General features: G+C 37.7%; 1 protein-coding gene across 3 annotated transcripts in view; it reads left to right on the top strand.

Annotated features, from left to right (window-relative positions):
• The window catches only part of TOP3A (DNA topoisomerase III alpha), a 38,076-nt gene that overhangs the window by 3,301 nt on the left and 11,629 nt on the right, over positions 1 to 23,146 (top strand). The window contains exons 2-12 of one of the 3 annotated variants that reach the window (XM_072597083.1): positions 1,326 to 1,385; positions 2,373 to 2,446; positions 6,729 to 6,804; positions 7,523 to 7,631; positions 8,633 to 8,776; positions 9,028 to 9,198; positions 9,453 to 9,553; positions 13,552 to 13,626; positions 15,559 to 15,641; positions 19,752 to 19,959; positions 21,169 to 21,354. In XM_072597083.1, the coding sequence (XP_072453184.1) occupies positions 1,326 to 1,385; positions 2,373 to 2,446; positions 6,729 to 6,804; positions 7,523 to 7,631; positions 8,633 to 8,776; positions 9,028 to 9,198; positions 9,453 to 9,553; positions 13,552 to 13,626; positions 15,559 to 15,641; positions 19,752 to 19,959; positions 21,169 to 21,354 (1,287 nt within the window). The remainder of the gene's footprint in view (positions 1 to 1,325; positions 1,386 to 2,372; positions 2,447 to 6,728; positions 6,805 to 7,522; positions 7,632 to 8,632; positions 8,777 to 9,027; positions 9,199 to 9,452; positions 9,554 to 13,551; positions 13,627 to 15,558; positions 15,642 to 19,751; positions 19,960 to 21,168; positions 21,355 to 23,146) is intronic. The other 2 variants (XM_072597084.1, XM_072597086.1) reach the window with 2 other exon arrangements.

The following is a 23,146-nucleotide window of genomic DNA, read 5'->3' as shown; positions in this document are numbered from 1 at the left end:
ATTGCTGATAATGACTGTGAAGCCAGGAGGGTCCAGAAGAGAGCCTTTAGGCAGGGGGCAGGGGCCTCATGATGTCTGAGCTTCACTGTGCAGTAGGTTTAAGTGGAAGGGAAGGGAAGGGAAAGGAAAAGAAAGGAAACGGAAACTAGCCAGTAAAACCCAAGTCAACTAGGCATCTTTTGGCCATCCAAATTTACCTTCCTTTGGACTCATGGGAGAGGAACCTGGGAGTGGCAGGGAGGTGCAAGCAAAAGATCTACTTGAGCCCATCAACTAATGTCAGGGGATGGGAGAGAAGGTGCATTCATTAGTCCAGGAGAGAATCACCTGGGATCAAGTGTCTTAGGGAGAACGAGGTTTCTGTGACTAATATGCATTATGCCTTGCACATAATATATTTTAATAAATGTCTTTTTAATTGAACTGAAGGATGACTTCAGTAGGTTTTTGCTGTAATGAAACTTGTTCTTGCATCCACAGAACCTAATTAATATGTATTTTTGTAACAGATTCCACAGTTACATTTTTTTTGATCAATTAATTAACTGACTGATGTTCCCAGCCTGGAAACTTCCCAGAATGTCTACAAATTTATGGTATTTTTCTATTAGCCTTTTTTTTGGCCCCTCCCAACAAAAATTCACCATGTTGTACTAGTTTTATAGGTTTGCATATAATTGTTGTATCTCTGGTTCATTTTCTATATTTTATCCAGAGTTAAGACAGAAATGTAGGACCTATATTCATATCCTGGCTCTTCTACTTTCTACATCTATGAATATAAGCAAGTCATTTCCCTTCTCTAGACGTTATTTTCTTCATCTGTAAGATGAAGAGTTTAGATTATCTAACCTCTAACATCTCTTCTAGTTCTGTAGTCTGTGATGCTCTGATCCCACTGACCTCCATTTATAGAATCCTACGATGCTAGAGTTGGAAGGAATGTTAGATACCATCTATTCTAGCTTCAGAATTTTATTAATGAAGAAATTAAGGTTCAGAGGGATGATACCATTTGTAGGTTTCCATAGTAAATTATTGGCAGAGCTGTATTTGAGCCCATTTCCCTAGTCCCTGTTATACTTTGAAACCTCTCGGCACCTTGGGGAGGAGTTGAGGGATGTAATGCACCTTTAATTTATGGGCGAGGAGAGTAGGGAAGGGGAGGGAAGGAAAGAAAGCAATGAAATGCCTGATTTTGCGAGTCTTTCAGAATCAACAGTTAAAATTTTGGTGTGATTTTCATTTGCCAATGGTTTAGAGTTTGTTGAAAAGCTTTAGGTTTTGCTTCGTTTTGTTTTTCATTTTTATTTCTTTCTAAATAGAGAGAAGGACTGTCCAAATTCAATAAGATCTATGAGTTTGACTATCAGCTGTATGGCCAGGTAGGTACTGAAGTACTTTATCACAAACAGAAATTTTACATAATCAAAAATTCCTTTTTTTCACAATTTGTTTTAAGAAACATTTCCGTATCATTTCTATGCATCTTTTCAGATTTTGTTAGTTACGTATTTGTAGTTGATATATTCTAATCCAACTTTCTTAACTCTGCATCACTTTATATCTCTTCCCATATTTCTTTGTAGTCTTCATATGTCATTTCTGGTAATGCAATCATATAACACAATTTGTTCATCCTCTGGTCATTTCAACCATGTTATTCCTAAGTTTCTTCCTATGATGAATAATAAAGCTGCTATGAACATTTTTGTACCAATAGGTAATAATATTTATGTAGCACTTACTATGTGCCAGGCACTGCGCTAAGCACTTTACAATTATTATCTCATGTGATTGTCACAATGACTGTGCAGGTTAGGTGCTATTATTATCCCCATTTTACAGATGAGGGAATGGAAGCAAACAGAGGCTCACACAAGTGGTTAGTGTCTTGAGACCAGATGCGAACTCAGGTCGTCCTGATTCCAGGTCCAGCACTAACTATTCACAGTAGTACCTAGCTGTCTAATAGGTCATTTTTTTCCTTTCAGTAGTTACTTTGCTTTCTATATTTGAATATACTAGTGTCTATATAGCATAAATGTAAAGTTAGTAAATAAGTTATATGCAAAGTAATTAATACAGGGTATTGTGGAAAGGTGCACACTAGCAGTTGTAGGGATCAGGAAAGGCTCATATAGAAGATGCTTGATGCTTCTTCCATTACTTGGAAGAATTCTTTGGACATGACCAATGTGGAAATTTATTTTCCTTGATTGTAACTTATTTTTTCTTGCTTTCTTAGTGAGGAGTGGAAAGAAAAGAATTGAACCTAAAAATAAAATAAAATTGAATTTACAATTTTTTTAAATTAAAAAAATAGATATGCTATAATCATTTTTTTCCTTCACTCCCTATCTCCCCCACAGAATGTAACCATGGTAATGACTTCTGTTTCTGGACATTTGCTCGCTCATGATTTCCAGATGCCGTTTAGAAAATGGTCAGTACTTACCTTGGTGGAAAGAGGGAGGTGGGTGTTTTCACTTTACACAGAGCTGTGAAATACCACAAAATTCTAAGGGACCAAGTGGGTATAAACCTTTATCAGATACTTAAGGTTAACTTTATTGTTTTGAGTTTTGGAACACTCAGTAAATTCTAGACACTGCCCATAACTACAAGGGATATTACATTTGTTGTACATATTAATAGAGGAGTTCAAGAAGTTTGTTTCTATATTTACTTTACTTCCTTAAACATTATGTTCCAGAAAGGCTTTTGATCCTTGTCTCATATGATGTTCTAGTTACATAGGATTTGTTCATTCTAAAGCAAGAGAAAGACAAAAATGCCTTATCTACTGTTTTAGTCTAAAGTCATTTGGAATGGTAATTATTATAGTGTGTAATCAACAATTCATTTCATTCTAAGTTTCCTGGTTTTTGCAGAACTTATGGTGTCTGTTTGGGGAGTTAAAGAGTTTTTAAAAAGAGCAGAAAATTAAGCAGTGAGAGAGAAATATATTGGGAGGAGAAAGGGAGAAATGGAATGGGGCAAATTATCTCTCATAAAAGAGGCAAGCAAAAGACTTATTAGTGGAGGGATAAAGAGGGGAGGTGAGAGAAAAACATGAAGTTTACTCTCATCACATTCCACTAGAGGAAGGAATAAAATGCACACTCATTTTGGTATGAAAACCTATCTTACAATACAGGAAAGCGGGGGATAAGGGGATAAGCAGGGTGGGGGGGATGATGGAAGGGAGGGCATGGGGAGGAGGGAGCAATTTGAGGTCAACACTCATGGGGAGGGACAGGATCAAAAGAGAGAACAGAAGTATTGGGGGACAGGATAGGATGGAGGGAAATATAATTAGTTCTTACACAACACTACTATTATGGAAGTCATTTGCAAAACTACACAGATTTGGCCTATATTGAATTGCTTGCCTTCCAAAGGGAAGGGGTGGGGAGGGAGGGAGGAAGAGAAGTTGGAACTCAAAGTTTTAGGAACAACTGTCGAGTACTGTTCTTGCCACTAGGAAATAAGAAATACAGGTAAAGGGGATGGAGACAAGGGCAGAGAGGGATGATAGAAGAGAGGGCAGATTGGCAGACAGGGGCAATTAGAACGCTTGGTGTTTTGGGGTGGGGGGAGGGGACATAAGGAGAGAAAATTTGGAACCCAAAATTTTGTGAAAATGAATGTTAAAAGTTAAATAAATAAATAAAGAAGAAAGAAAAAAAGAGCAGAAAATTCAAGTCTTTTGGAGGTTTTTTTTAATCCAGAGAACTTGTTTATTGAACTGAAGCAATTTTTAAAATAACGGACTTAAAATGAAAATTGGTTTTTATAAACCTTGGCATGCATTCTGAAATTGAGCTGGGTTCTGCCCTGCTTCTGGCTTCTCTGTCACTGTACCTTTTACTGAAGGCATCTGATCACTTACAGCATCCCTAGCTCTGGACTTTTTTCTACAACCTTTCTGTCTTAGTTATCTTAGGCCTTCCACATGACTGAATATTAATGAGTGGCTCACGTCAATTCATCTTCACTGTAGTGTTAACTAGCTAATGTTACTATTTCCATGGGACAGAATTAGTTAAAGATCTAATAAAGATTTTATCTTCAGAAGGTCCCTAAGGAAAGTCTATGATGGTGTTGTGGTAAAAAAAAAATCCTCATTTTATTACAATTTAGAACATAAGTTTATTCCATACATTAAAGGAAAAAGCCTAGTCTGGGAGAAAAAATGTCAATTGGCACATAGAAGAGTATGTCTGTGGAGCAGATGGGTTCCACAGGTACTTATAGAATGAGCTTTGAAGCCAGGAACACCTGGGTTCAAGTCTTGCCTCTGACACATAACTGGTTTTGTGACTGTTGAGAAGTCACTTAACCTCTTAGTGTTTTTAGATGAGGAAGTTCTCTCAACTAGTGTAGGTTGGCACCTCTTCTGCAACTTAGAGTCTTAGAGAATTGCCTGGAGAACTGAAAAGTCAAGTAACTTGCCCATATTTACATAGCCATTGTGTGTCAGAGGTGGCACTTAGACTCAGGTCTTCCTGGCTCCAAGGCCAACTTTCTTCACCTTGCTGCCTGGCATTTAGTCAATACTTAATAAATATTTATTGATTGATTACAAATAATTCTCTGAATATATTTTCACAGCTAGATAATTTCTTCTTAGGAGGAAAGCTTTATGTTTTAAGGTTGTTTTTATAAAGAGTGAACCATTGACAAAATACAACATCTATTCCTGTGGAAAACACTGGAGAGTATAAGAATAAATGGAGCTTTCCTTAAAATAATAAGTAGTATCTACCTAAAACCATCAGCAAGCATTATATGAATGGGGATAAGCTAGATACATTTCCAGTAAGATCAGGATGTCCATTATCACCACTGTTATTCAGTATAGTAACAGGTCTCAGTTTGGCTCATTGATTAAGGCTAGGTAAGATATGAGGCAGAGAATGACCTCTTTACTGAGTAAAAAAAAATTAATCTGGGAAGGGAAGATGCTGAGGGTTTCTGGCCAAAACAGAAACAGTTTCTATTTACATTCACTCTAAGCCAATAAGGACCCAAACAATGATCAAGTGGGGCGGGGGCTGGGACCTGTTGTTCAGTCAGTGAGAGCCAGAGTGAATTGGATGGTCCTAATCTACATCTTGCCACTAGATACATATGACTGTGGAAGAGAGAGTGAGGCTGGTGACTTTGCACAGCCCTCCCTCCCTCCCTCCCTTGCATGTCATGGCACCATCTTCCTGATGTCATGGCCCTCTTCGAGAATGAAGGACCAACAACAACGGCGGTATCTTGGTATTAAAGGACTGGAACATTTTAGTCAAATATGAATTTTTTAGAAAGTGTTTTTGAAGAGCAGAAAGACCTATATGTACAAAATTATTTATAGCAGCACTTTTTGTAGTAGCAAAGAACTGGAAACTTAAGAGGATGCCCATCAACTGGAGAATGGCTGAGCAAATTATGGTATGTGAATGTAATAGAATACTTACGTGTGGTAAAAATGGTGGGGTTAGTTTCAGAGAAATCTGGGGAGACTCATATAAAATGATGCAGTGTGAAGTGAGAAGAGCCAGGAGAACAATTTATGCAACACTATAAAAACAAAACTTTGAAAAGCTTGAGAACTCTGAGCAGTGCAACTATTAACCATGCTTCCAGAAAACCAGAGATGAAGTTTGCAGCCTACATCCTAACAGAGAGATGATGGGCTCAGGGGGCACAGTGAGACATAAAATTTTTGACACAGCCAATGTGAGAATTTGTTTTGCTTAACTATACATGTTTGTTAAAGGATATTGTTGGGTTTCTTTAATGGTGGTAAATGGGATGGAGAGAAAATTGACTTTTGTTAATTGAAAAAATAAAATTTAATGTAAAAAAGATACAAAGTAAATACCCCACCCCCCAAAAAAGAAAGGAAAAGCTTTTATTGTGTAGTTTCTTATTGTCTTCCTAGACGATGGGACCAATTCACAGCTCCTACAGCAATAACTTGCTGTGTCATATTTTCCCTACCAGTATTGAATTTACCATTATTGTCATTTCAATGGATATAAGTTGATATCTCAGAGATGTTTAAATTTTCATTTCTTATTATTTGAGATGATGAAAAAATTTACAAATGATTGACCCTGGGATCACAGCTTACTGATTAGGTTTTTTCCTTCCTTTGATTATTGTCTGTCCATATCCTTTGACTGTTGAACTATTGGAAAACACCTTGTAATCTCATAAATATGTGCCAATTTCCTTTTTATTTTAGATTTCAGACTTAATCAGAAATAGTGCAAGTATCCTTTCTCATTTCATCTTTTCTTATTAATACAGTTACATTGCTTTTTATTTATACATCCTTTTTATTTTTATAAAATTGAAATGATCTGTTTTGTCATTAGTAATTCTCTCCATATTGTTGCTGGTTAAGAACTTTTCTTCTGACTATTGTTTGAAAAGGTCAAACCTCTCATTTCTTCTTCTTTTTTTAATGATGTAACTTTTTATATTTAGAGGGATGATCCATTTGGAATATATTATGGCAGATGGTTTAAGTTTTTGGTCTAATTGAATTTTATGCCCCACTGCTTAAACAACTTCTCAGCAGTTTTCATTTAATGATAAATTTCCTTTCCCAGTAATTCGTATTCTTGGATTAATTGAAGACTACACTGTTTCATGGGTTTGATTCTAAATTGTGCATGTCTTATCCGTTCCACTGATATGTTTTTCTATTGCTGTTTGTTCTCTAGGCAGAGCTGCAACCCTCTTGTACTCTTTGAAGCTCAAATTGAAAAATACTGTCCAGAGAACTTTGTAGATATCAAGGTAGGAGGAGCCTGTGAGAAGGCTGATCGTGCAGGATCTTAACCATTTTCTGAGCAATGGCAGTTTTGAACTTCAGGGCCCAAGAACCTTATGTTCTGTCTTTTTAATACTTTAATAGTAAGTTTAAAAAAAATAAAATTGTAATAACTTTTCAACAAAATAAGTTTTATTAATGCCTTTTGTTTTTACATAACAATCATTTCTGCATCTGCATCTCCATCCAGACTCTCACCCCCAAACCCCACCTACTCGCATAACAGAATGTGTGCCGCTCTTCACACAAGTCAGTCTGTCTCTGAACTCTGAGCGTTTTTCGCTGCCTGGCTCCCTTGCCTGGTGTGCCCTCCCTCCTCACCCCCACCTTCTAACTTTCCGGGCTTCCCTCTACGATGATCTCTTTATATGTCCTGTACACTTCTGTTTGCTATGGTATTCCACTATTAGACTGTGAAGTCATTGAGAGCAGAGACTGTCTTTTGCCTTTCTTTGTATCCCCAGTACTTCGCACAGTGTCTGGTATATAGCAGGTGTTTGATAAATGCTTCTTGACTTGATTTGACGTGGTATACTTAGTTGTATTGTTGTACTTATAATCCATTGCTTCATTACTTAGTCTGATAAGTTAAAGTATGACAGTTTCATTTACTGATTTCTGATTTAATTCTTTGTTTTATGGGTTGTGCTATCAACATTTTTCTTTTTCAAATTCATATTTCAGAGAACCCTGGAGAAAGAGGTCAGACAGTGCCAGTCTCTGGTAATCTGGACTGATTGTGACAGAGAGGGAGAGAACATTGGGTTTGAAATCATCCATGTGTGCAAAGCTGGTAAATAATATCTCTGCATAATATTTAAAATTTTAATGCACATCTCTCAAACTCTCCCAGTCAGCCACTAATTGCCTGACCTTTGCTGAATGCCCCCAACTCTCATACTATGCTCACAACCTTGGATTGGCTTTTTTTTTCTTTCTCTTTTTGTATGTTGTTCTTTATTTGCTTTCTGGAAGGAAGAGTTATTATCCCTTATTGCAGTGGATAGTAAACTCCATTAGAGCAGGAACCCTCTGTGCATGTCTTTTCATTTCAATCAAAAAATTCCTCAAGTCTATTTAACTAGCAGATTACTCTCTCTTTCCTACAAAGATTTGTAAGGAAAAGGGAGATTGTATCTCAGTGAAAAGACTTGCCAGGAGCATCTTGATCAATAGCTGACCCCAAAGAGAGTGTATTCTCTTTTCAGTCTCTCTTTTTTTCTAACATGGCCAGTTTAATTTTTTTTAAAGTTTACTTTAAAAAATTAATACATTTTGTGTTAACACAACAGACCCTATCCCACAAAACCCTGCACATAAAGTAGGTTCCCTGAAATCAACTGAACAGAACTGCTTAATAGTATGATTGGCCAATGTTACCCATTATTTTCCACCTTTGTAATTTTGTTTACAGACACTTTGATTGTATGTTGTGGATATTATCTGTTACATTTGAATATTTTTCCTATTAACACAAAATTTGGTTGCTTTTTTATGTTGTGTTCGTTGTAGTAACACATCCAATTTAAAGGAAACAACTAGCTCATTTTGGGGGGTTTTTTCTCCACAAAACCGATAAGACTCAGAGCTAACCTAAAAAACAATAATTCTTGATTTGTTGTTCCATTAAGTATTAAGTGAAATAAAATGACTATTAAAGCAGATTCAGTTAGATACACTTTAAACTCTCAAACTAGTTTTAATTCAGCCTTTTAAGAAAATATTACTTTTGAGGAGAGTGTTGAATCAGTCTTTGGGATTTGACTCTGTTATGTGTTTCCTTTTTTTTGACAGTGAAACCAAATCTCCGAGTATTTAGAGCCCGCTTCTCTGAAATCACTGCACATGCTGTCAGGTCAGCCTGTCAGCACCTGACTGAGCCTGATCAGAGAGTGAGCGATGCTGTGGATGTGAGACAGGAACTAGACCTGAGGATAGGTGAGAAGCCATCCCTTTCTTAAGAGATTCCTTTAATTTTTTCCCAGCTGAGATCCATGGTCACAGGCCAGGAATGTCCCAGTCCTATTTTGTTGTCAGAATTTGGGTAATGGTTCATTTTGGGAACGTTGGAATATGCCTTTGGCTGAGGAACCAAAAGTAAGCTTAGCAAGAAAATGAAATGTGCCACTGAACCTAAATCTAAACATTTCTTGTTTTTTTCTCCTTTGTTTTACTCATTCCCTTCCCAGGTGCTGCTTTCACAAGGTTCCAGACCTTAAGACTTCAGAAAATCTTTCCAGAGGTATTGGCAGAGCAGCTGATCAGTTATGGTAGCTGTCAGTTCCCAACTTTGGGATTTGTAGTAGAAAGGTTCAAAGCCATCCAAGCTTTTGTGCCAGAGACTTTCCACAAAATAAAAGGTAAAGGAGCAGTTTAGGGGTTGGAATGTGCATGATCCATGTGGGAAAAGAATTTCAACAAGTCTTATAAACATTCATCTACCCTTGTTGTGTTCAGCTAGTTTGGGATGCCATTTCCTGATTTCAGGACGCTCTTATATTTTCTAATCCACAGTTCTTACAGTCTCACTTTAATTCAGTTTTGCTTTCCATCCATTTAACTATAACAGTTTTCATTTTTGTCCATCCCCTTCATCTTTGTCCTTCTAATGCAGTGACTCATGAGCATGAAGATGGCGTTGTGGACTTCAGCTGGAAAAGACATCGTCTCTTTAACCATACAGCATGTCTTGTCCTCTATCAGATGTGCATGGAGGTAGGAAATCCTTTTAAAATCTCCATGATTCAAGAATAACAAACTGAACATTTTCATAACTGCTTCCTCTGATTTGGCAGAATATTTTATGCAGCTGTTACTATTTGATTCTGCTACACTTCCTCCCAGTTCTAAGCTACTTTTTTTTAGTTCTGCAGATCAGGAAATCCCTGCTGAGAGTTTTGTGAATCAAGGGAACTAGAACTGAATGGAAACAGCTCTAGGGGAGGAAGTGAGAAGGAGAGGAAAGTCCTGCTTCTGATCCCACAAACTCCTTGAATTATTAGACTCTAGACCAGAGCTTTGGGATTGTCAGAATTTGGGAGCAGATTCTAGAAGTCAGAAGTTGGAACTGAAACGTACCTTCCTGAAGTAGGATGCACTAAAGACTAGCCAGAATGAGACTGTGGGGTGGTTATAGAATCATAGAGTAGGGAGTATATAGGTGGAAGAGATCTCAGAGGTAATCTAATTCAGACCTTCTCATTGTACAAAAGAGGAAAGTGAAGCCTAGAGAAATGAAATGAGTGGTCCAGTCACATAGCTGGTTGGTAGCAGAACTAAATCTAGGACCAAAACTCATATCTTCAGACTCCAAATGACCATATAAGGGGAAATGCTTTTGAAAATTATAAAAGCCTATTGTGCTGTAAGAAATGATGAACAGGAAGACTTCAGAGAGGCCTGGAAAGACTTATATGAACTGATGCTGAGCGAAAGGAGCAGAACCAGGAGAACTTTGTGCACAGCAACGACCACAGTGTGTGAGAGTTTTTTCTGGTAGACTTAGAACTTCATTGCAATGCAAGGACTTAAACTATTCCCAATGGTCTTTTAAGGCAAAACGCCTTCCACATCCAGAGAAAGAACTATGGAATTTGATCGCACAATGTAGCAGATCATTTTCTTTTGTATAACGTTTTGGTTTGTTTTATGATTTCTCCCATTCATTTTAATTCTTCTATGCAACATGACCCAGGTGAAAATGTATCTAATAGGATTGTATGTGTAGAAGCTATATAAAACTGTATGCCGACTCGGAGAGGAAGGGGGAAAAAATCTAAGTTATATGGAATCTAAGTTATTGTAGAACACTGAAAACAAATTTAAAAATAACAATAATAAAAAAGAAAACTATATGAGGCTTAATTTGAGATATATACTCTATTCCTTGTAAGTCAGTCAACTAGCATTTATTAAGTACCTGCTACATGCCAGCACAGCTCCTTCCTTCTTTCCGTTCTCCTTTCCTCTCCTCCCTCCTCTCCCTCTGTCCAGGGAGGGTATTAATATCCTTACCTGCAGGTGCTCTGCCCAAAGGAATGTAAATTTTGACTACTGAAACCTCAAAAGATACCTTGGGGCTTACAGGCCAGATTTCTTTCCTAAGGATCAGCCTTAAACCCAAATCACTGTGGTTCTCATTGATTGCCCAACAATAGGTCCCAGCCCAAGCCTTACCTGGTCATTTTTTGGGCCCTGATGGCTCAGAGTGAGTATAAATGGCAATTGATTCTGTTTTGGCCAGAAACTCTGAGGGTCTTCCCCTCCCAGATTGATTTGATTTTGTTTTTGGCCAGGTAAAATAGGCCATTCTTTGCTTCATTCCTTACCTAGCCTTAATCACTGAATGGGTGTTGCTTTAATTAAACTGAGACCTGGTAAAGACCTTAACTTAAAAAGACTAAAGTCTTGCAGTGTATCAGGGGCCATCTCCAATCATCCTGATCTACATCTGGCCACTAGGCCCAGATGGCTCCAAAGGAGAAAGTGAGGCTGGTGACTTTACACAGCCCTGCCTCACTTAAATCCAGTTTGTTTGTAAGTCATAGCATCACCTTCCTGACGTCATGGTCCTCTTTGAGAATGAAGGACAAACAATAGCTGCTTCGTGCCAGGCACTGTGCTCAGCACTTCGTTCCTTATTCCACTAAACAGCATATACCCTCAGACAAACTATAGCCACAGAACCTTGTGCAAAAGAAACACTTGAACAATCACTGAATTGGATTGACATTTGTTGCCCCATTTTTACCTTACTGAAATATGAAGAAAAATAGAACTGATGTTTTGAGTTTTTGTGTTTTCCCCAATGTTTTATTATTCCCAGAAGTGTTTGTAGAAGTAAAATTAGATGCAAATAATGTAAACAGAATATATAAGTTGAGCTTCGTAATTATTTGCACTCTTGGATGGAGTAGTCAGGCTTTTGTTTCCTGGGCTTCTGCTGGCTGCCATCCCCTCTAGCGTATTTGCTCTCAGAAGACATGTAGGTTTCAAGTCATCCTGAATTGCCCAAGATCCTAGCACTGGATTTCCAGTGTCCCTTCTCATCAATCCCTGTGCTACTCCAGGGTTGGACCACCTCTATCATCACAGCCTGTTTGACAGAGTTGGCTCTGGGAAAAAAGCTGGCTCTTTTTGTGCAATTCTAGGCTGGATTTACGTGCTTAGCATTAGTTGTCTTTGGATTTCTTGGTCACTGTTTTCTCTGATATCCTTTTTGTATCTTTGTTGGAGTACATGTGGTAGAGTTGGGCTCTTCTTCAGCTTTTCATGTTGTCATTGTGGATTAGAAGTCCAGAAATACTGAGTTTGAGGTATCTACAGAATATTCTGTTTGAAATATCCCATAGACATTCAAGAATGGAGCTCAGAAGAGAGACTAGGTCTAAACACAGGGTGTCCTCAAAGTCTTAATGCAGCTTTAAGCTTTGTCCCCAAAAGTCTTAGTGCAGCTTAAGCTGGTTAGTGACCTCATCAACCTTAACATTCACGAAGACTTTTAGGACTCTATACATAGATCCAGTACTTGAACTCCTTCCTTTTGGTTCCTTGCAGTAATTTTTCTTTGACTTGGAACCTCTGGATTTCAAATATGATGTTGCTAGGAGTTTCAATTTTTGTCACCTTTCAGGAGATGAGAGGTAGGTATATAAATCTTGGTATAAACTGCCTAGAGATAAATCTTTGGAAGTTGATGAGGCCTCATATTGAGAAAGTGTAGAACAGATAAAAGGGGGCCCAGGACAGAGGCTTGGTACATACTCACATGTAGGGAGTGTGATGTGGATGTAAGCCAGACAAGAAGACAGAGAAGGTCAGACAGGTAAGAAGAAAGTAATTTCACTGAGAAGTGAGGGAGAGAAGAGTATCAAGGAGGAAGGGTGATGAGCAGTTTCAGTGCACAGGTTGAGAAGGCTGAGGTTTGAGAAAAGCCTGATAATTATGACATCATTGGCACCATTGGAGAGAACAGTTTTAGTTGAGCAATGGAGTTGTAAACAAGACCTCAGAGGGTTGAGAAGCAAGCGAAAGGAGAAGTGGGAGCTAAAAGTGTAGACACATTTTTTCTGGGAGTTTGACTCTGAAAAGGAAGAGAAAGATGATACTTTTACTTGAGGAGATTGTATGGTCCAGTGATGACTTTTTTTGAGGATAAGGGGAGACATGAGTGGATTTGTAGGCAGCAGGGAAGGAGCCAGCACCTAGGAGAAGATCAGAGATGGGGGCAGGCAAGTTAGGGGAAGAGGAGGAGGGACAATCTACAAAAAAGACAGGAAGGGATATGATTAAGGGAGCAGGTAGGAGGGGAAGGGATCCTTATCACCTCTTCATCAGGACACATTGGGCAGCCAGGTGGTGCAGTGGATAGAGCACGAGTACAGGAGTCAGGAGGACCTGAGTTCAAATCTCACCTCAGACACTTGACACTCACTAGCTGTGTGACCTTGGGCAAGTCACTTAACCCCAGTTGCCTCATCCTGGGTCATCTGCAGTCATCCTGATGAATATCTGGTCACTGGATTCAGATGGCTCTGGAGGAGAAGTGAGGCTGGTGACCTGCACAGCCCTCCCTCACTCAAAACAAAGTCAAGTGGAAGTCATGTCATCATTTCTCTAATGGTATGGTCTTCTTCAGCAACAAAGGATGAACACACACACATCAGGACACTGTAATAGAAGATTCCTTTACTTTTTTCTCCTTGATTTTTCAGAATCCAGTAGCCACAGTGGTAGAAGTTGGATCTAAGCCGAAAAGCAGATGGAGGCCCCTGCCCTTGGATACTGTGGTATGTAGAATCTAAGTGCTATTAGCTATCTCTTTAAATGTCAACTTCTGATTCATTACATTACTAAGAAATAGTATTTCACTGTCTTTTTGTAGGGTAGAAATATGATTAAAGTATCATTACTTATGAAAGCGCTAAGTAAGTATCACTTGATGGTGACCAGGATCTTTTAATATAGATCTTTTAATATAGATTAGTATAGAATAATAATCTATTCTGCCATAGATACATAGCTCTTACTTTTGATCTAGGGTTAATCCAAAGGAGTTCGAGTTCAGGGCAAATCACAATTCATTGAACTCTCTACCCATGTGTCCTTACGCCTAATATTTTTGTAAAGTGAATTAAAATAAAACTCAAGACAAATTTGAAAAGAAGAGAAGTCACATGAACATTTAGCCTGAAGAAGTATGTTAAAAGTAGGTTGGTTTTATTGATGGTAGGGTGTCTGTGAGCCTCAGGCTTTTTTTAGCGCTAAGTGGATGTGCCACTCTTTACTTTGTGACTGGTGAAATCTGGAATAACTGAGTAAACAAAGGTTCGAGCTTGGCTGAGCATATCAGTTTATTAAGCAATGAATGCCAGTTGCATAACAGATTTGGATCAGGGCTCCTCAGCATGGCACTGGACCCCAAATACAGTGGAAAATAGGTTTTTATGCGTTAAAAAAAAAAAATAAGATATGAACCAGGATACAAGATTAGGTAATCTAATTTCTGATTGGAGGGAAGATTAGGGACCTGTCCAAATTAGGAGGGGGATTATGAATAGGTTTAATTCCCAGAAATCAGAAAAAGAGGTGTCCTACTCCTCCCCCAAGTGTTTGTATTCAATCAAAAAAACAAATGACAGTTTCTCTGTTTTATCTTCCATATAAGTTTTGTACCTAGTTTTCTCAATGCTGCTTACTAATAAGTTTATCTTAGAAACTTTATCACGAACGGCACGTTGGGTTTTTCAGATCAGGCTGAGTATTGTTGAGAGGTGGTTTATAGCCTCAGTCTGTTGTCTGTTTCCTTCTTTCCCTGTGAAACTTCTGTATTCTTGCCTGCCATTGATTCACCTAGCTTTCTGAATTAGAACTTTCCGTCTTCCTCTTTCCCATTTTCCCCATGAAACTAGTTGCAAATAAAATTTCTTTTTTAACAAACACATAATACAAGTTTTAACTACTATTGTTTCTTCCCCCCTGGTCCCGACTGTAATATTTGTCTAATCTTGAGGATTTATAGTTTAACTGTCATCAGGAGAGTTAACTGTCATAATTGGGAAAAGCCTGCACTAATATCATGGAGAATAAAGATTAAGTGCTCTTTCCTGGAAGACTTGAGTGAGTAAACTCATTTTTGAGATAGACTGAAGAGACATTTCCTGAGATAACAGAGATTAACTGTTACCCTGTGTGTCAGATAATTGTGGGAAAAAATATACTAAAAAGAATTCTGGGGAGAATTTGCCTGCTATGTTGAGAGAACTGAATGGGAGGTTAACTTTGCAGTGTCTGTGAAGAAGTCAGTAGTTGCAATTGATAATTATAAATAACTTTGGATTTGATCTTTCTTATAGCTGATTTATTTGTGATTATTTTGTTTTAATGTTATATATATAATAATATTTATTATTATTTGTGATTATATTGTTGTCTAAAAAAATAATAAGTTTGTGATGACGCATATCCATATCAGAAAATTTTACTAGGTTCTTTCAAGTTTCAGATGGCATAGTCTCATATTATTATCTTTCTAACTTGTTTTATACTTTCTTAAAACCAGTGATGCTTTTTATTTCTCCATGGTTACAACTATAAGAAAGTGATAGCTGCAGTGATATTGAATAAACAGACTATCTTTGAAGGGTGAATTTTCTAGCTCTTTTACTCTTGATTCATGCATTTCATTGGTTCCTAATGTGAAATTTTTATTCATGCAACAGGAGCTTGAGAAACTGGCTTCTCGAAAGTTGAAGATAAATGCCAAAGAAACCATGAAAATTGCTGAAAAGCTCTATACTCAGGGGTAGGTATTATGGATTAAAGAGATGAGGTTTAGTGTAACTCTACAAGAACTGTATATTTAAGAAGTGAATCTTATGGTAAAACACCAAAGGACTATCTGGTTTTCATAGTGACGCATGCAGAACTGAAAGCCTAGGTTTTAATTGTTATTTACCTTTTCCACTCACTTTACATACACAGCTGTTCATAAATGATGTTATTTACCAATTGCAAAGTATTCCTACTAGAATTTGAGAGGACAAATGTATATTTTATCTTATTCCAGCATAGCTATAGAATCATAGAATTTCAGAACTTAATGCCTTTTTCTAGGCTGTCCAACGTGTATCCCTGAAATGTTCTTCATCCTCCCCTCTACATCCTAGAATCTCAGCCTCCCTTAAGGATGGAGCCAAAGCGACTCTCTTTATACACTGCCTTTCTAGATCTCCCTAGGTGTTAGTTGTCTCACCCCCACTCTCAAGATTACTTTGTATGTATTTTGTATGTATTTACCTGTGTATGTGTTGATTCTTCCTTCTTCCTGTAGAATATAAGCTACTTTAAGGCAGAGAGTGGTTTGTTCTTTTCTTTGTCCCAGTACCTAGGACAATTTGTGGTGTATATTGAATCCTCAATAACTGCTTGTTGAATTGAATCATTAAGAGATGTATCATCTGGAAAAATGAGACAGTTGAAGAGTTCAGTGGTGGAATGTAAACATCTTTGGACTAAGAGCGTGCGTTTGAGTCTGTCAGAGTACCTAGGCATCTGGTTGCTGACCTCTCCTGTAAAATGGAGGAGGGGTAGATTAGATGAGGAGTTCTTAAACTAGTTCTCTGACTTTATTTTTTGATATAAAAAACCAACATTATTCTTTGAAGGGGTCTTTAGATTTTATCAGATTGCCAGAGTGCTCCATGACACACAGAAAAATAAGAACTTCTGGACTAGATTATCTTTAAAGCCTCTTCCAGCTGTCTGGTACCAAATCACAGAGAGGTTAAGTGAGTTGTCCAAAATCGCAGTTGGTATCCAGGCCGAAAATGTGAGCCAGTGAACCTCACTTGCTATCAATTATGTTTCCTGCTATCACCTATGTTTCTAAGGTGTCCTTTACTTTTTTGAATAAGATGATTTGGTGAAACACCTGCTGCTTTTCACTTTAGGAAACTTTATCCCAGAATCACTGAGATTTTAGGTCTGCCTGGATGTCTTGCTGACGTTCAACTTGTCCAGTGTTAATGTATCTTTTTCTCAAAAAACATGTTCCTCCTTTATACTTGCCTCTTTCTGCCATTGACACTACCATTTACTCACTTTCTACATCCAGTCAGCTATAAATCCTATCAATTCTACATCCACAGTATCTCATATCCTTTTCTTCTCTTCTGGTTCCATTGCTATCTACCTAGGTAGGTTCTTACTACCTGAATTGTTGTTAGAGCCTTCTGAGACTTCCCACTAGTTCTGCTGTCTTCTCTAATCCATTCTTCATAATGATGCCAGATTATCCTCTCTCATGCATGCATCTGATATCAAATCCTCTGCTTAAAACCCTTCACTTCTTTTTGCCTTTTTTCAGTCCAGATCTATCATTTCATCAGTTGTAGGGAGCTTTCCAGTGAGGATGCTCCCTTTGCCAGAGTGGAGTAGTGACTGTTCTCTAGCTCTTTAATCTTAGAGGTTCGCTTGGGGCAATGCTGGAAAATCAAGAAGTTAAGCGACTTGCTTAGGGTTACTACTTTGTTGGTAGCTATCAAAGGCAGGATTTGGACTTGGGTAGTTTTTTATAAAACAGTATTTTATTTTTGTTCATTATACATGTAAAGACAATTTTCAGCATTCATTTTTAGAAAGATTTTGAGTTTCAAATTTTTCTTCCTCTTCTCCCCACAAGATGGCAAACAATCTGATATAGATTATATATGCGCAGTCATGTAAAACATTTCCACATTAGTCACGTTGTGGAAGAAGAAACAGAACAGACGGAAAACATACACACACACACACACACACACACACACACACACACACACACACACACACAGTGAAAATCATCTGCTTTGATCTGCATTCGGACTCCATGGTTCTTTCTCTGGATGTGGATAGCGTTTTCCATCATGAGGCTTTTGGAATTGTTTTGAATCATCGTGTTGCTGAGAAGAGCTAAGTCAATCATATTTGATCATCACACAGTGTTACTGATATTGTGTATAGTGGTTTCCTTCTGTTCATTTCACTTCGAATCAGTTCTTACAAATCTTTCCAGGGTTTTCTGAAATCTGCCTGCTCACCATTTCTTATTGTACAGTAATATTCCATTACATTCCTATTCTACAACTTGTTCAGCCATTCCCCAATTGATGGGCCTCCCCTCAATTTCCAATATTTGGCCATCATGAAAAGGGATAGTATAAATATTTTTGAACATATAGGACCTTTTCCCTTTTTTTATGATCTCTTTGGGATACAGATCTCGTAGTGGTATTGCTGGATCAAAAGGTATGCAGAATTTGATTGCCCTTTGGACATAGTTCCGAATTGCTCTCAATGATTGGATCAGTTTACAACTCCACCAAAAATGTATTAGTGTCTTAATTTTCCCACATCATCTCTAAGATTTATCATTTTCCTTTTCTGTCATATTAGCCAATCTGATAGTTGTGAAGTGGTACCTCAGAGTTGTTTTACTGTGCATTTCTCTAATCAATAGTGATTTATAGCATTTTTTCACATGACTATAGATAGCTTTGATTTCTTCATCTGAAAACTGCCTGTTAATATTCTTTGACCATTTGTCAATTGGGAAATGAGTTGTATTCTTATAAAATTGACTCAGTTTCCTATATATTTGAGAAATGAAGCCTTTGTCAGAGATACTTGCTGTAAAAAATTTCCCCCAGTTTTCTTCTTTCCTTCTAATCTTGGTTGCATTGTTTTCATTTGTGGAAAAACTTTTTAGTTTAATGAAAACAATGATACATTTTGCATTTCATAAAGCTCTCTTATATCTTGTTTGGTCATAAATTCTTCCCTTCTCCATAGATCTGATAGGTAAACTATTCCTTGCTCTCCTAATTTGCGTATGGTATCAACCTTTAGGTCTAAATCATGTACTCATTTTGACCTTATTTTGGTATACGTGGTATGAGATATTGGTCTATACCTAGTTTCTGCCATGCTATTTTCCAGTTTTCCCAGAAGTTTTTGTCAAATAGTGGAACTCAGATGTTTTGACTCAAAGGTTGACACTCACTCCATTGTACCACTCTGCATCTTGGTGATTCTCCATTGCCTATCAATTAAAGATCAGATTCCTTCAGTTCGTATTCAAGACTCTTCCTCCTTACCTCACCATCCTTTCAATTGCTAAGCCAAACTGGATATACCTTTGTTCCTTTAATAAAATTGTCTGTTGAAATTCTGCCTAGAATGCTTTTCCTTACCTCCTGAAATCCTAACTATATTTTTAGGCCCATCCTAAATGCCAACTCCTTCACAAAAACTTTCCTGATCTCTCCCCATCCTCGTACCAGGTAGCAATGATTTTTTTTTCTCCATTGGACTTCATAGACCATTTTGTATCTTTTGTAGACTATGTTCCTCCACAAGATTGTAAGATTTATGAAGGAAGGGACTTTTAATTTAATCTTTGTATATCTGTCACTAAAGTTTTACTCTAGTGCCTCATCATGAGATGGAGGTGGCCCTGGCTTTTTCAAAAGCTGTGAGTGCCATTGGAGCACAAACTTTGGCAGGACCTGCCAAGATGGAAAGATGCAATACATATCTATTTGTTTTCCAAAGATTATTCTAACTCAGTTTGGAGAGGCTTATCATCATGTTGGTTACAGAATGATTAATTTTTTTAGCCTGAGCAGCTTTAAATTTTGCTAAATCGTAGAGGGATTGTGGTCTTCATCACTGGATACATACCCTGATAAAATCAGATATTTAAAGTATTGTGGTATCATTTAGTGCCTCCTTAGCAAACATTTCATAAATATTTATTAGTTCCACTAACTTTAATATCAACTGAATCCCAATTCTTTCAAATTGTTAGCTTTTGCAGGTACCAATTGAACTAGTTCAGAATTGTTTGCAAATATCTGTCTGCTTTTGTTTTAAGGTATATCAGCTATCCCCGGACTGAGACAAATATTTTCCCCCAGGACTTAAACCTGACAGCTTTGGTGCAGCAGCAGATACATGATCAACAATGGGGCGCCTTTGCCCAGAGAATTCTAGATATGGGTGGCCCTACCCCTCGTAATGGGAAAAAATCTGATCAAGCTCATCCTCCCATTCACCCCACCAAATACACTTGTAACCTGCAGGTAAGTCTGGACAAGTCTCATTAGTCATATGCTAGGAGCTCTCCCATTAATTTTGTTTCCTGTACCATCTAGAATATCCCAATGTGGCAAGCAGGAATTTACTTTGTTAAGTAAGTGCATTAGCATTTTCTCTGTGGGTCCTTCTTCACCTTTGAAATAATTTTTTTAAACAGGAAGAAAAAATCAGAGGCTGTAATTGTCCATATTGCCAGTTGCATCAAATCAATTTTTTTCTGTCCATCCAGCATAATGCAGGACTCATTATAAGCGTTGAAAATGCTTGGTGACTTAACTGGGCTCACTTATTCCACTTTTCCAACCTTACTTCCTGTTACACCTCAAGATATATCCTCTGGTCTCCCTTTTGTCCACAGACTTGTACCCTCTTCTATCCCTCTGCCTTCTGCTGGAACGCCTTCTTTCCCTTTGCCTGTTCAAGTTCTACCCATGTCTTAAGATCCAACTCAGATCTCATCCTCTTCCTACAAAGCCCAAACAGAGCTCTCCTTCCTTTAAACTATTGTACTTATAGTCAGTGCCATATAGTTAAAAACTGTAAATGTATAGTCAGTATCATATCTACTGTAGTTAGTATCATATAGTTAAATGTTGTACATATAGTCAGTACCACATACTTAATTTATTGTTTCCTGTATGCTGGCTAGTTTGTATGCTCCTAAAGGATGTTAAACTATGTAAGGTATTTATTCTGCAGCTACTGCCATGATCTAGCATACTGCTGATTTCATGGATACTTGGTAAATAATTTGTGAAGAGATTAATTAATAATGCAAAGTAACTAAAGTTAACTCAGTCATTTTTTTGAAATGAAAACCTTTTTCAAGTCCAATTTGTGTTAGATTTCTTTTAACAAGTTAGATATGTGTATGTATGTATTATGCCTTAGCAAAATGAACTGAATTATATCATTTTCCTTTTTAAATTAATCCCTTAAAACAGACAAAATGAGACTACTTGTCATCATTATTAGGTTGATTTACTCAATTTTTCTTTTCGTGACTCCCTTGTCTTGATTAATGTTGTTTTAAAGTAATCAAAAATTTTAGACAACTGGAAATTCTGTTTTGTTTTTTTTCCCCACATTTGTACACAATGTTAGAGGGAATGTGGTACCAAATGCTTTCAGAATTTTTAACTGAAAAGTGGAAAAGGAATGAATTTTAATTGACCCCCCAATTATTTTATTAGGGGAATGAACAGCGATTGTATGAGTTTATTGTTCGCCATTTCCTGGCCTGCTGCTCTCAAGACGCTCAGGGACAAGAAACAACCGTGGAGATTGACATTGCCCAAGAGCGCTTCGTTGCTCACGGTCTCATGATTCTGGCCAGAAACTATCTGGATGTTTACATATATGACAAATGGAGTGACAAGGTGCGTGTGAATAATCCAGACATTCATTAACTAAGGAAGTAGCTTTTTTTATATATCAAGCTAGGGAAGTTACCCTAGCCAAAAGCCAGGTGGTTTGGTTTTTTTTAAAGAAACTAAACAAAACCTGAATTTACTCTCCTTCCCTGCAGAGACAAAACTCAGTGCAACTCAACAATAATGACACTTTAAAGTTTTTAGACAATATTCTTCACAGCCCTAAAAAGGAGATAATTGTAAAGTACTATTTGTTTGAGGCTTCAGCAGGTAAAATGAGGTACTCCAATTCACTCAGTTAAGAAATGTTAGAACTGGACCTGACTCCAGGACTTCCCATTCTGAATTTGGTACCTTTGATTATGTCTTTTTCCCAGGTTTTGTTAAAGTACACATGCACATTTTCATATCATTGTGATCCACGTGCACGTACCATTTTATGTCCTAATTTTTTCCCACTTACTATTTTAAATACTTGTATGCCCCCCTTCAATTGATTGGTTCTTGGAGAACATGTTAGGCAAAAAACAGTCTCAGGGAATAGTTTCATGGGAACAATAAATATTATAAATGGTGGATTAGCCAAATAACATAGCAAGGTTGTGACGCAGTAACAGTTTTACTTCAGAATCAGGTTGGTTGGCACAGCTTTCATATAGAGTATGCCTCTAATCATTTCTGCATGCTGGCATTTTTCACATACTAGTTTTCAGTAAGTCAGTATTACTCTTCACTTAATATAGCATAGTTTGTTAGTTGATTTTCCAATTGTTTGTCATTCAGGTTGGATCCAGATTTTACATTTCCATAAATAGCATTGTTCTGAACATTTTTGTACAAATTACTTTTTTTGTCTTTTGTGTTATTTCCTTGAGTAAGGTGTTCACCAAACTGGAATAACCTGGAAAGAAATATTGAACAGTTTATAGGTCTTAATACATGTTACTAGAATTCCCTCTGGTAATGCTAAGCCCTCTTCCAGTATACTAGCATTATCCTGCTGAGTCTGTAGCTTGCTGCTCTCCCCACCCTTGAAGACCTCCTCCTCCTCCTCTCTGCCTCAGCCGCACACAGGGGACAGTCACACCCCTTCACTTCATCACCCACAAGCATTTCACTTCTAATCAATCAGCAAGCGTGTATTAAGTGCCTACTATGTGTCATACCTTGTACTAAAGGCTAGAGCTACAAAGACAGAAATAAGGGAGATTCTATGACCAGTAATTTAAAAATTCTTCTGACTATAGCATTCTATCTTTCCATCTTCCCATGTGCCTCACTCTTCTTCAGCTGTGACTTCTACCCCTTCTATGTGGGTCTCTCTTACATCATTCTCCTGCCCTCTGGATTCACCTTCTTCCCTTCCCAAACTTGACTTAGTTAACTTTTCACCATTCCAGTTTTCTACCCTTAGAGCCACTCCCTTCTTGTGCATTTGCCTCATATTCCTTGCCAAGCCTTAGCCCTGGATTACCCCTGCCATCTCCTTAGGTCCTACTTATATGAAAGCTGGACAGTGGTTATGGAAATAACAGAAAGTCTTAGTGGGATACCACACAGTGTTTCTACTCCCAGTGCAGCAGACAGTCTTTTTAACTCTTCCCTGACTGATTCTCTGTCACACTCTCCACTGTGGCTGATACACGCATTCCCTTCTCCAGGTCTTTTACAGCACCTGCTCCCTTCACCCTCTTAGCAAAGGTCTTCACTTCACAATTTACTGAGAAAGTATAAACCATTCTTTCCATGAGCTTTCTTCCTTTCCCCTCCATCTCAAAACGCCTTGACATCATCCATC

The sequence above is a fragment of the Notamacropus eugenii genome, chromosome 3, assembly GCF_028372415.1.
Source record: "Notamacropus eugenii isolate mMacEug1 chromosome 3, mMacEug1.pri_v2, whole genome shotgun sequence".
Lineage (NCBI taxonomy): Eukaryota > Metazoa > Chordata > Mammalia > Diprotodontia > Macropodidae > Notamacropus > Notamacropus eugenii.
Note: the sequence above shows the minus strand (reverse complement) of the source record. Positions and strands in the feature narration are given on the sequence as shown.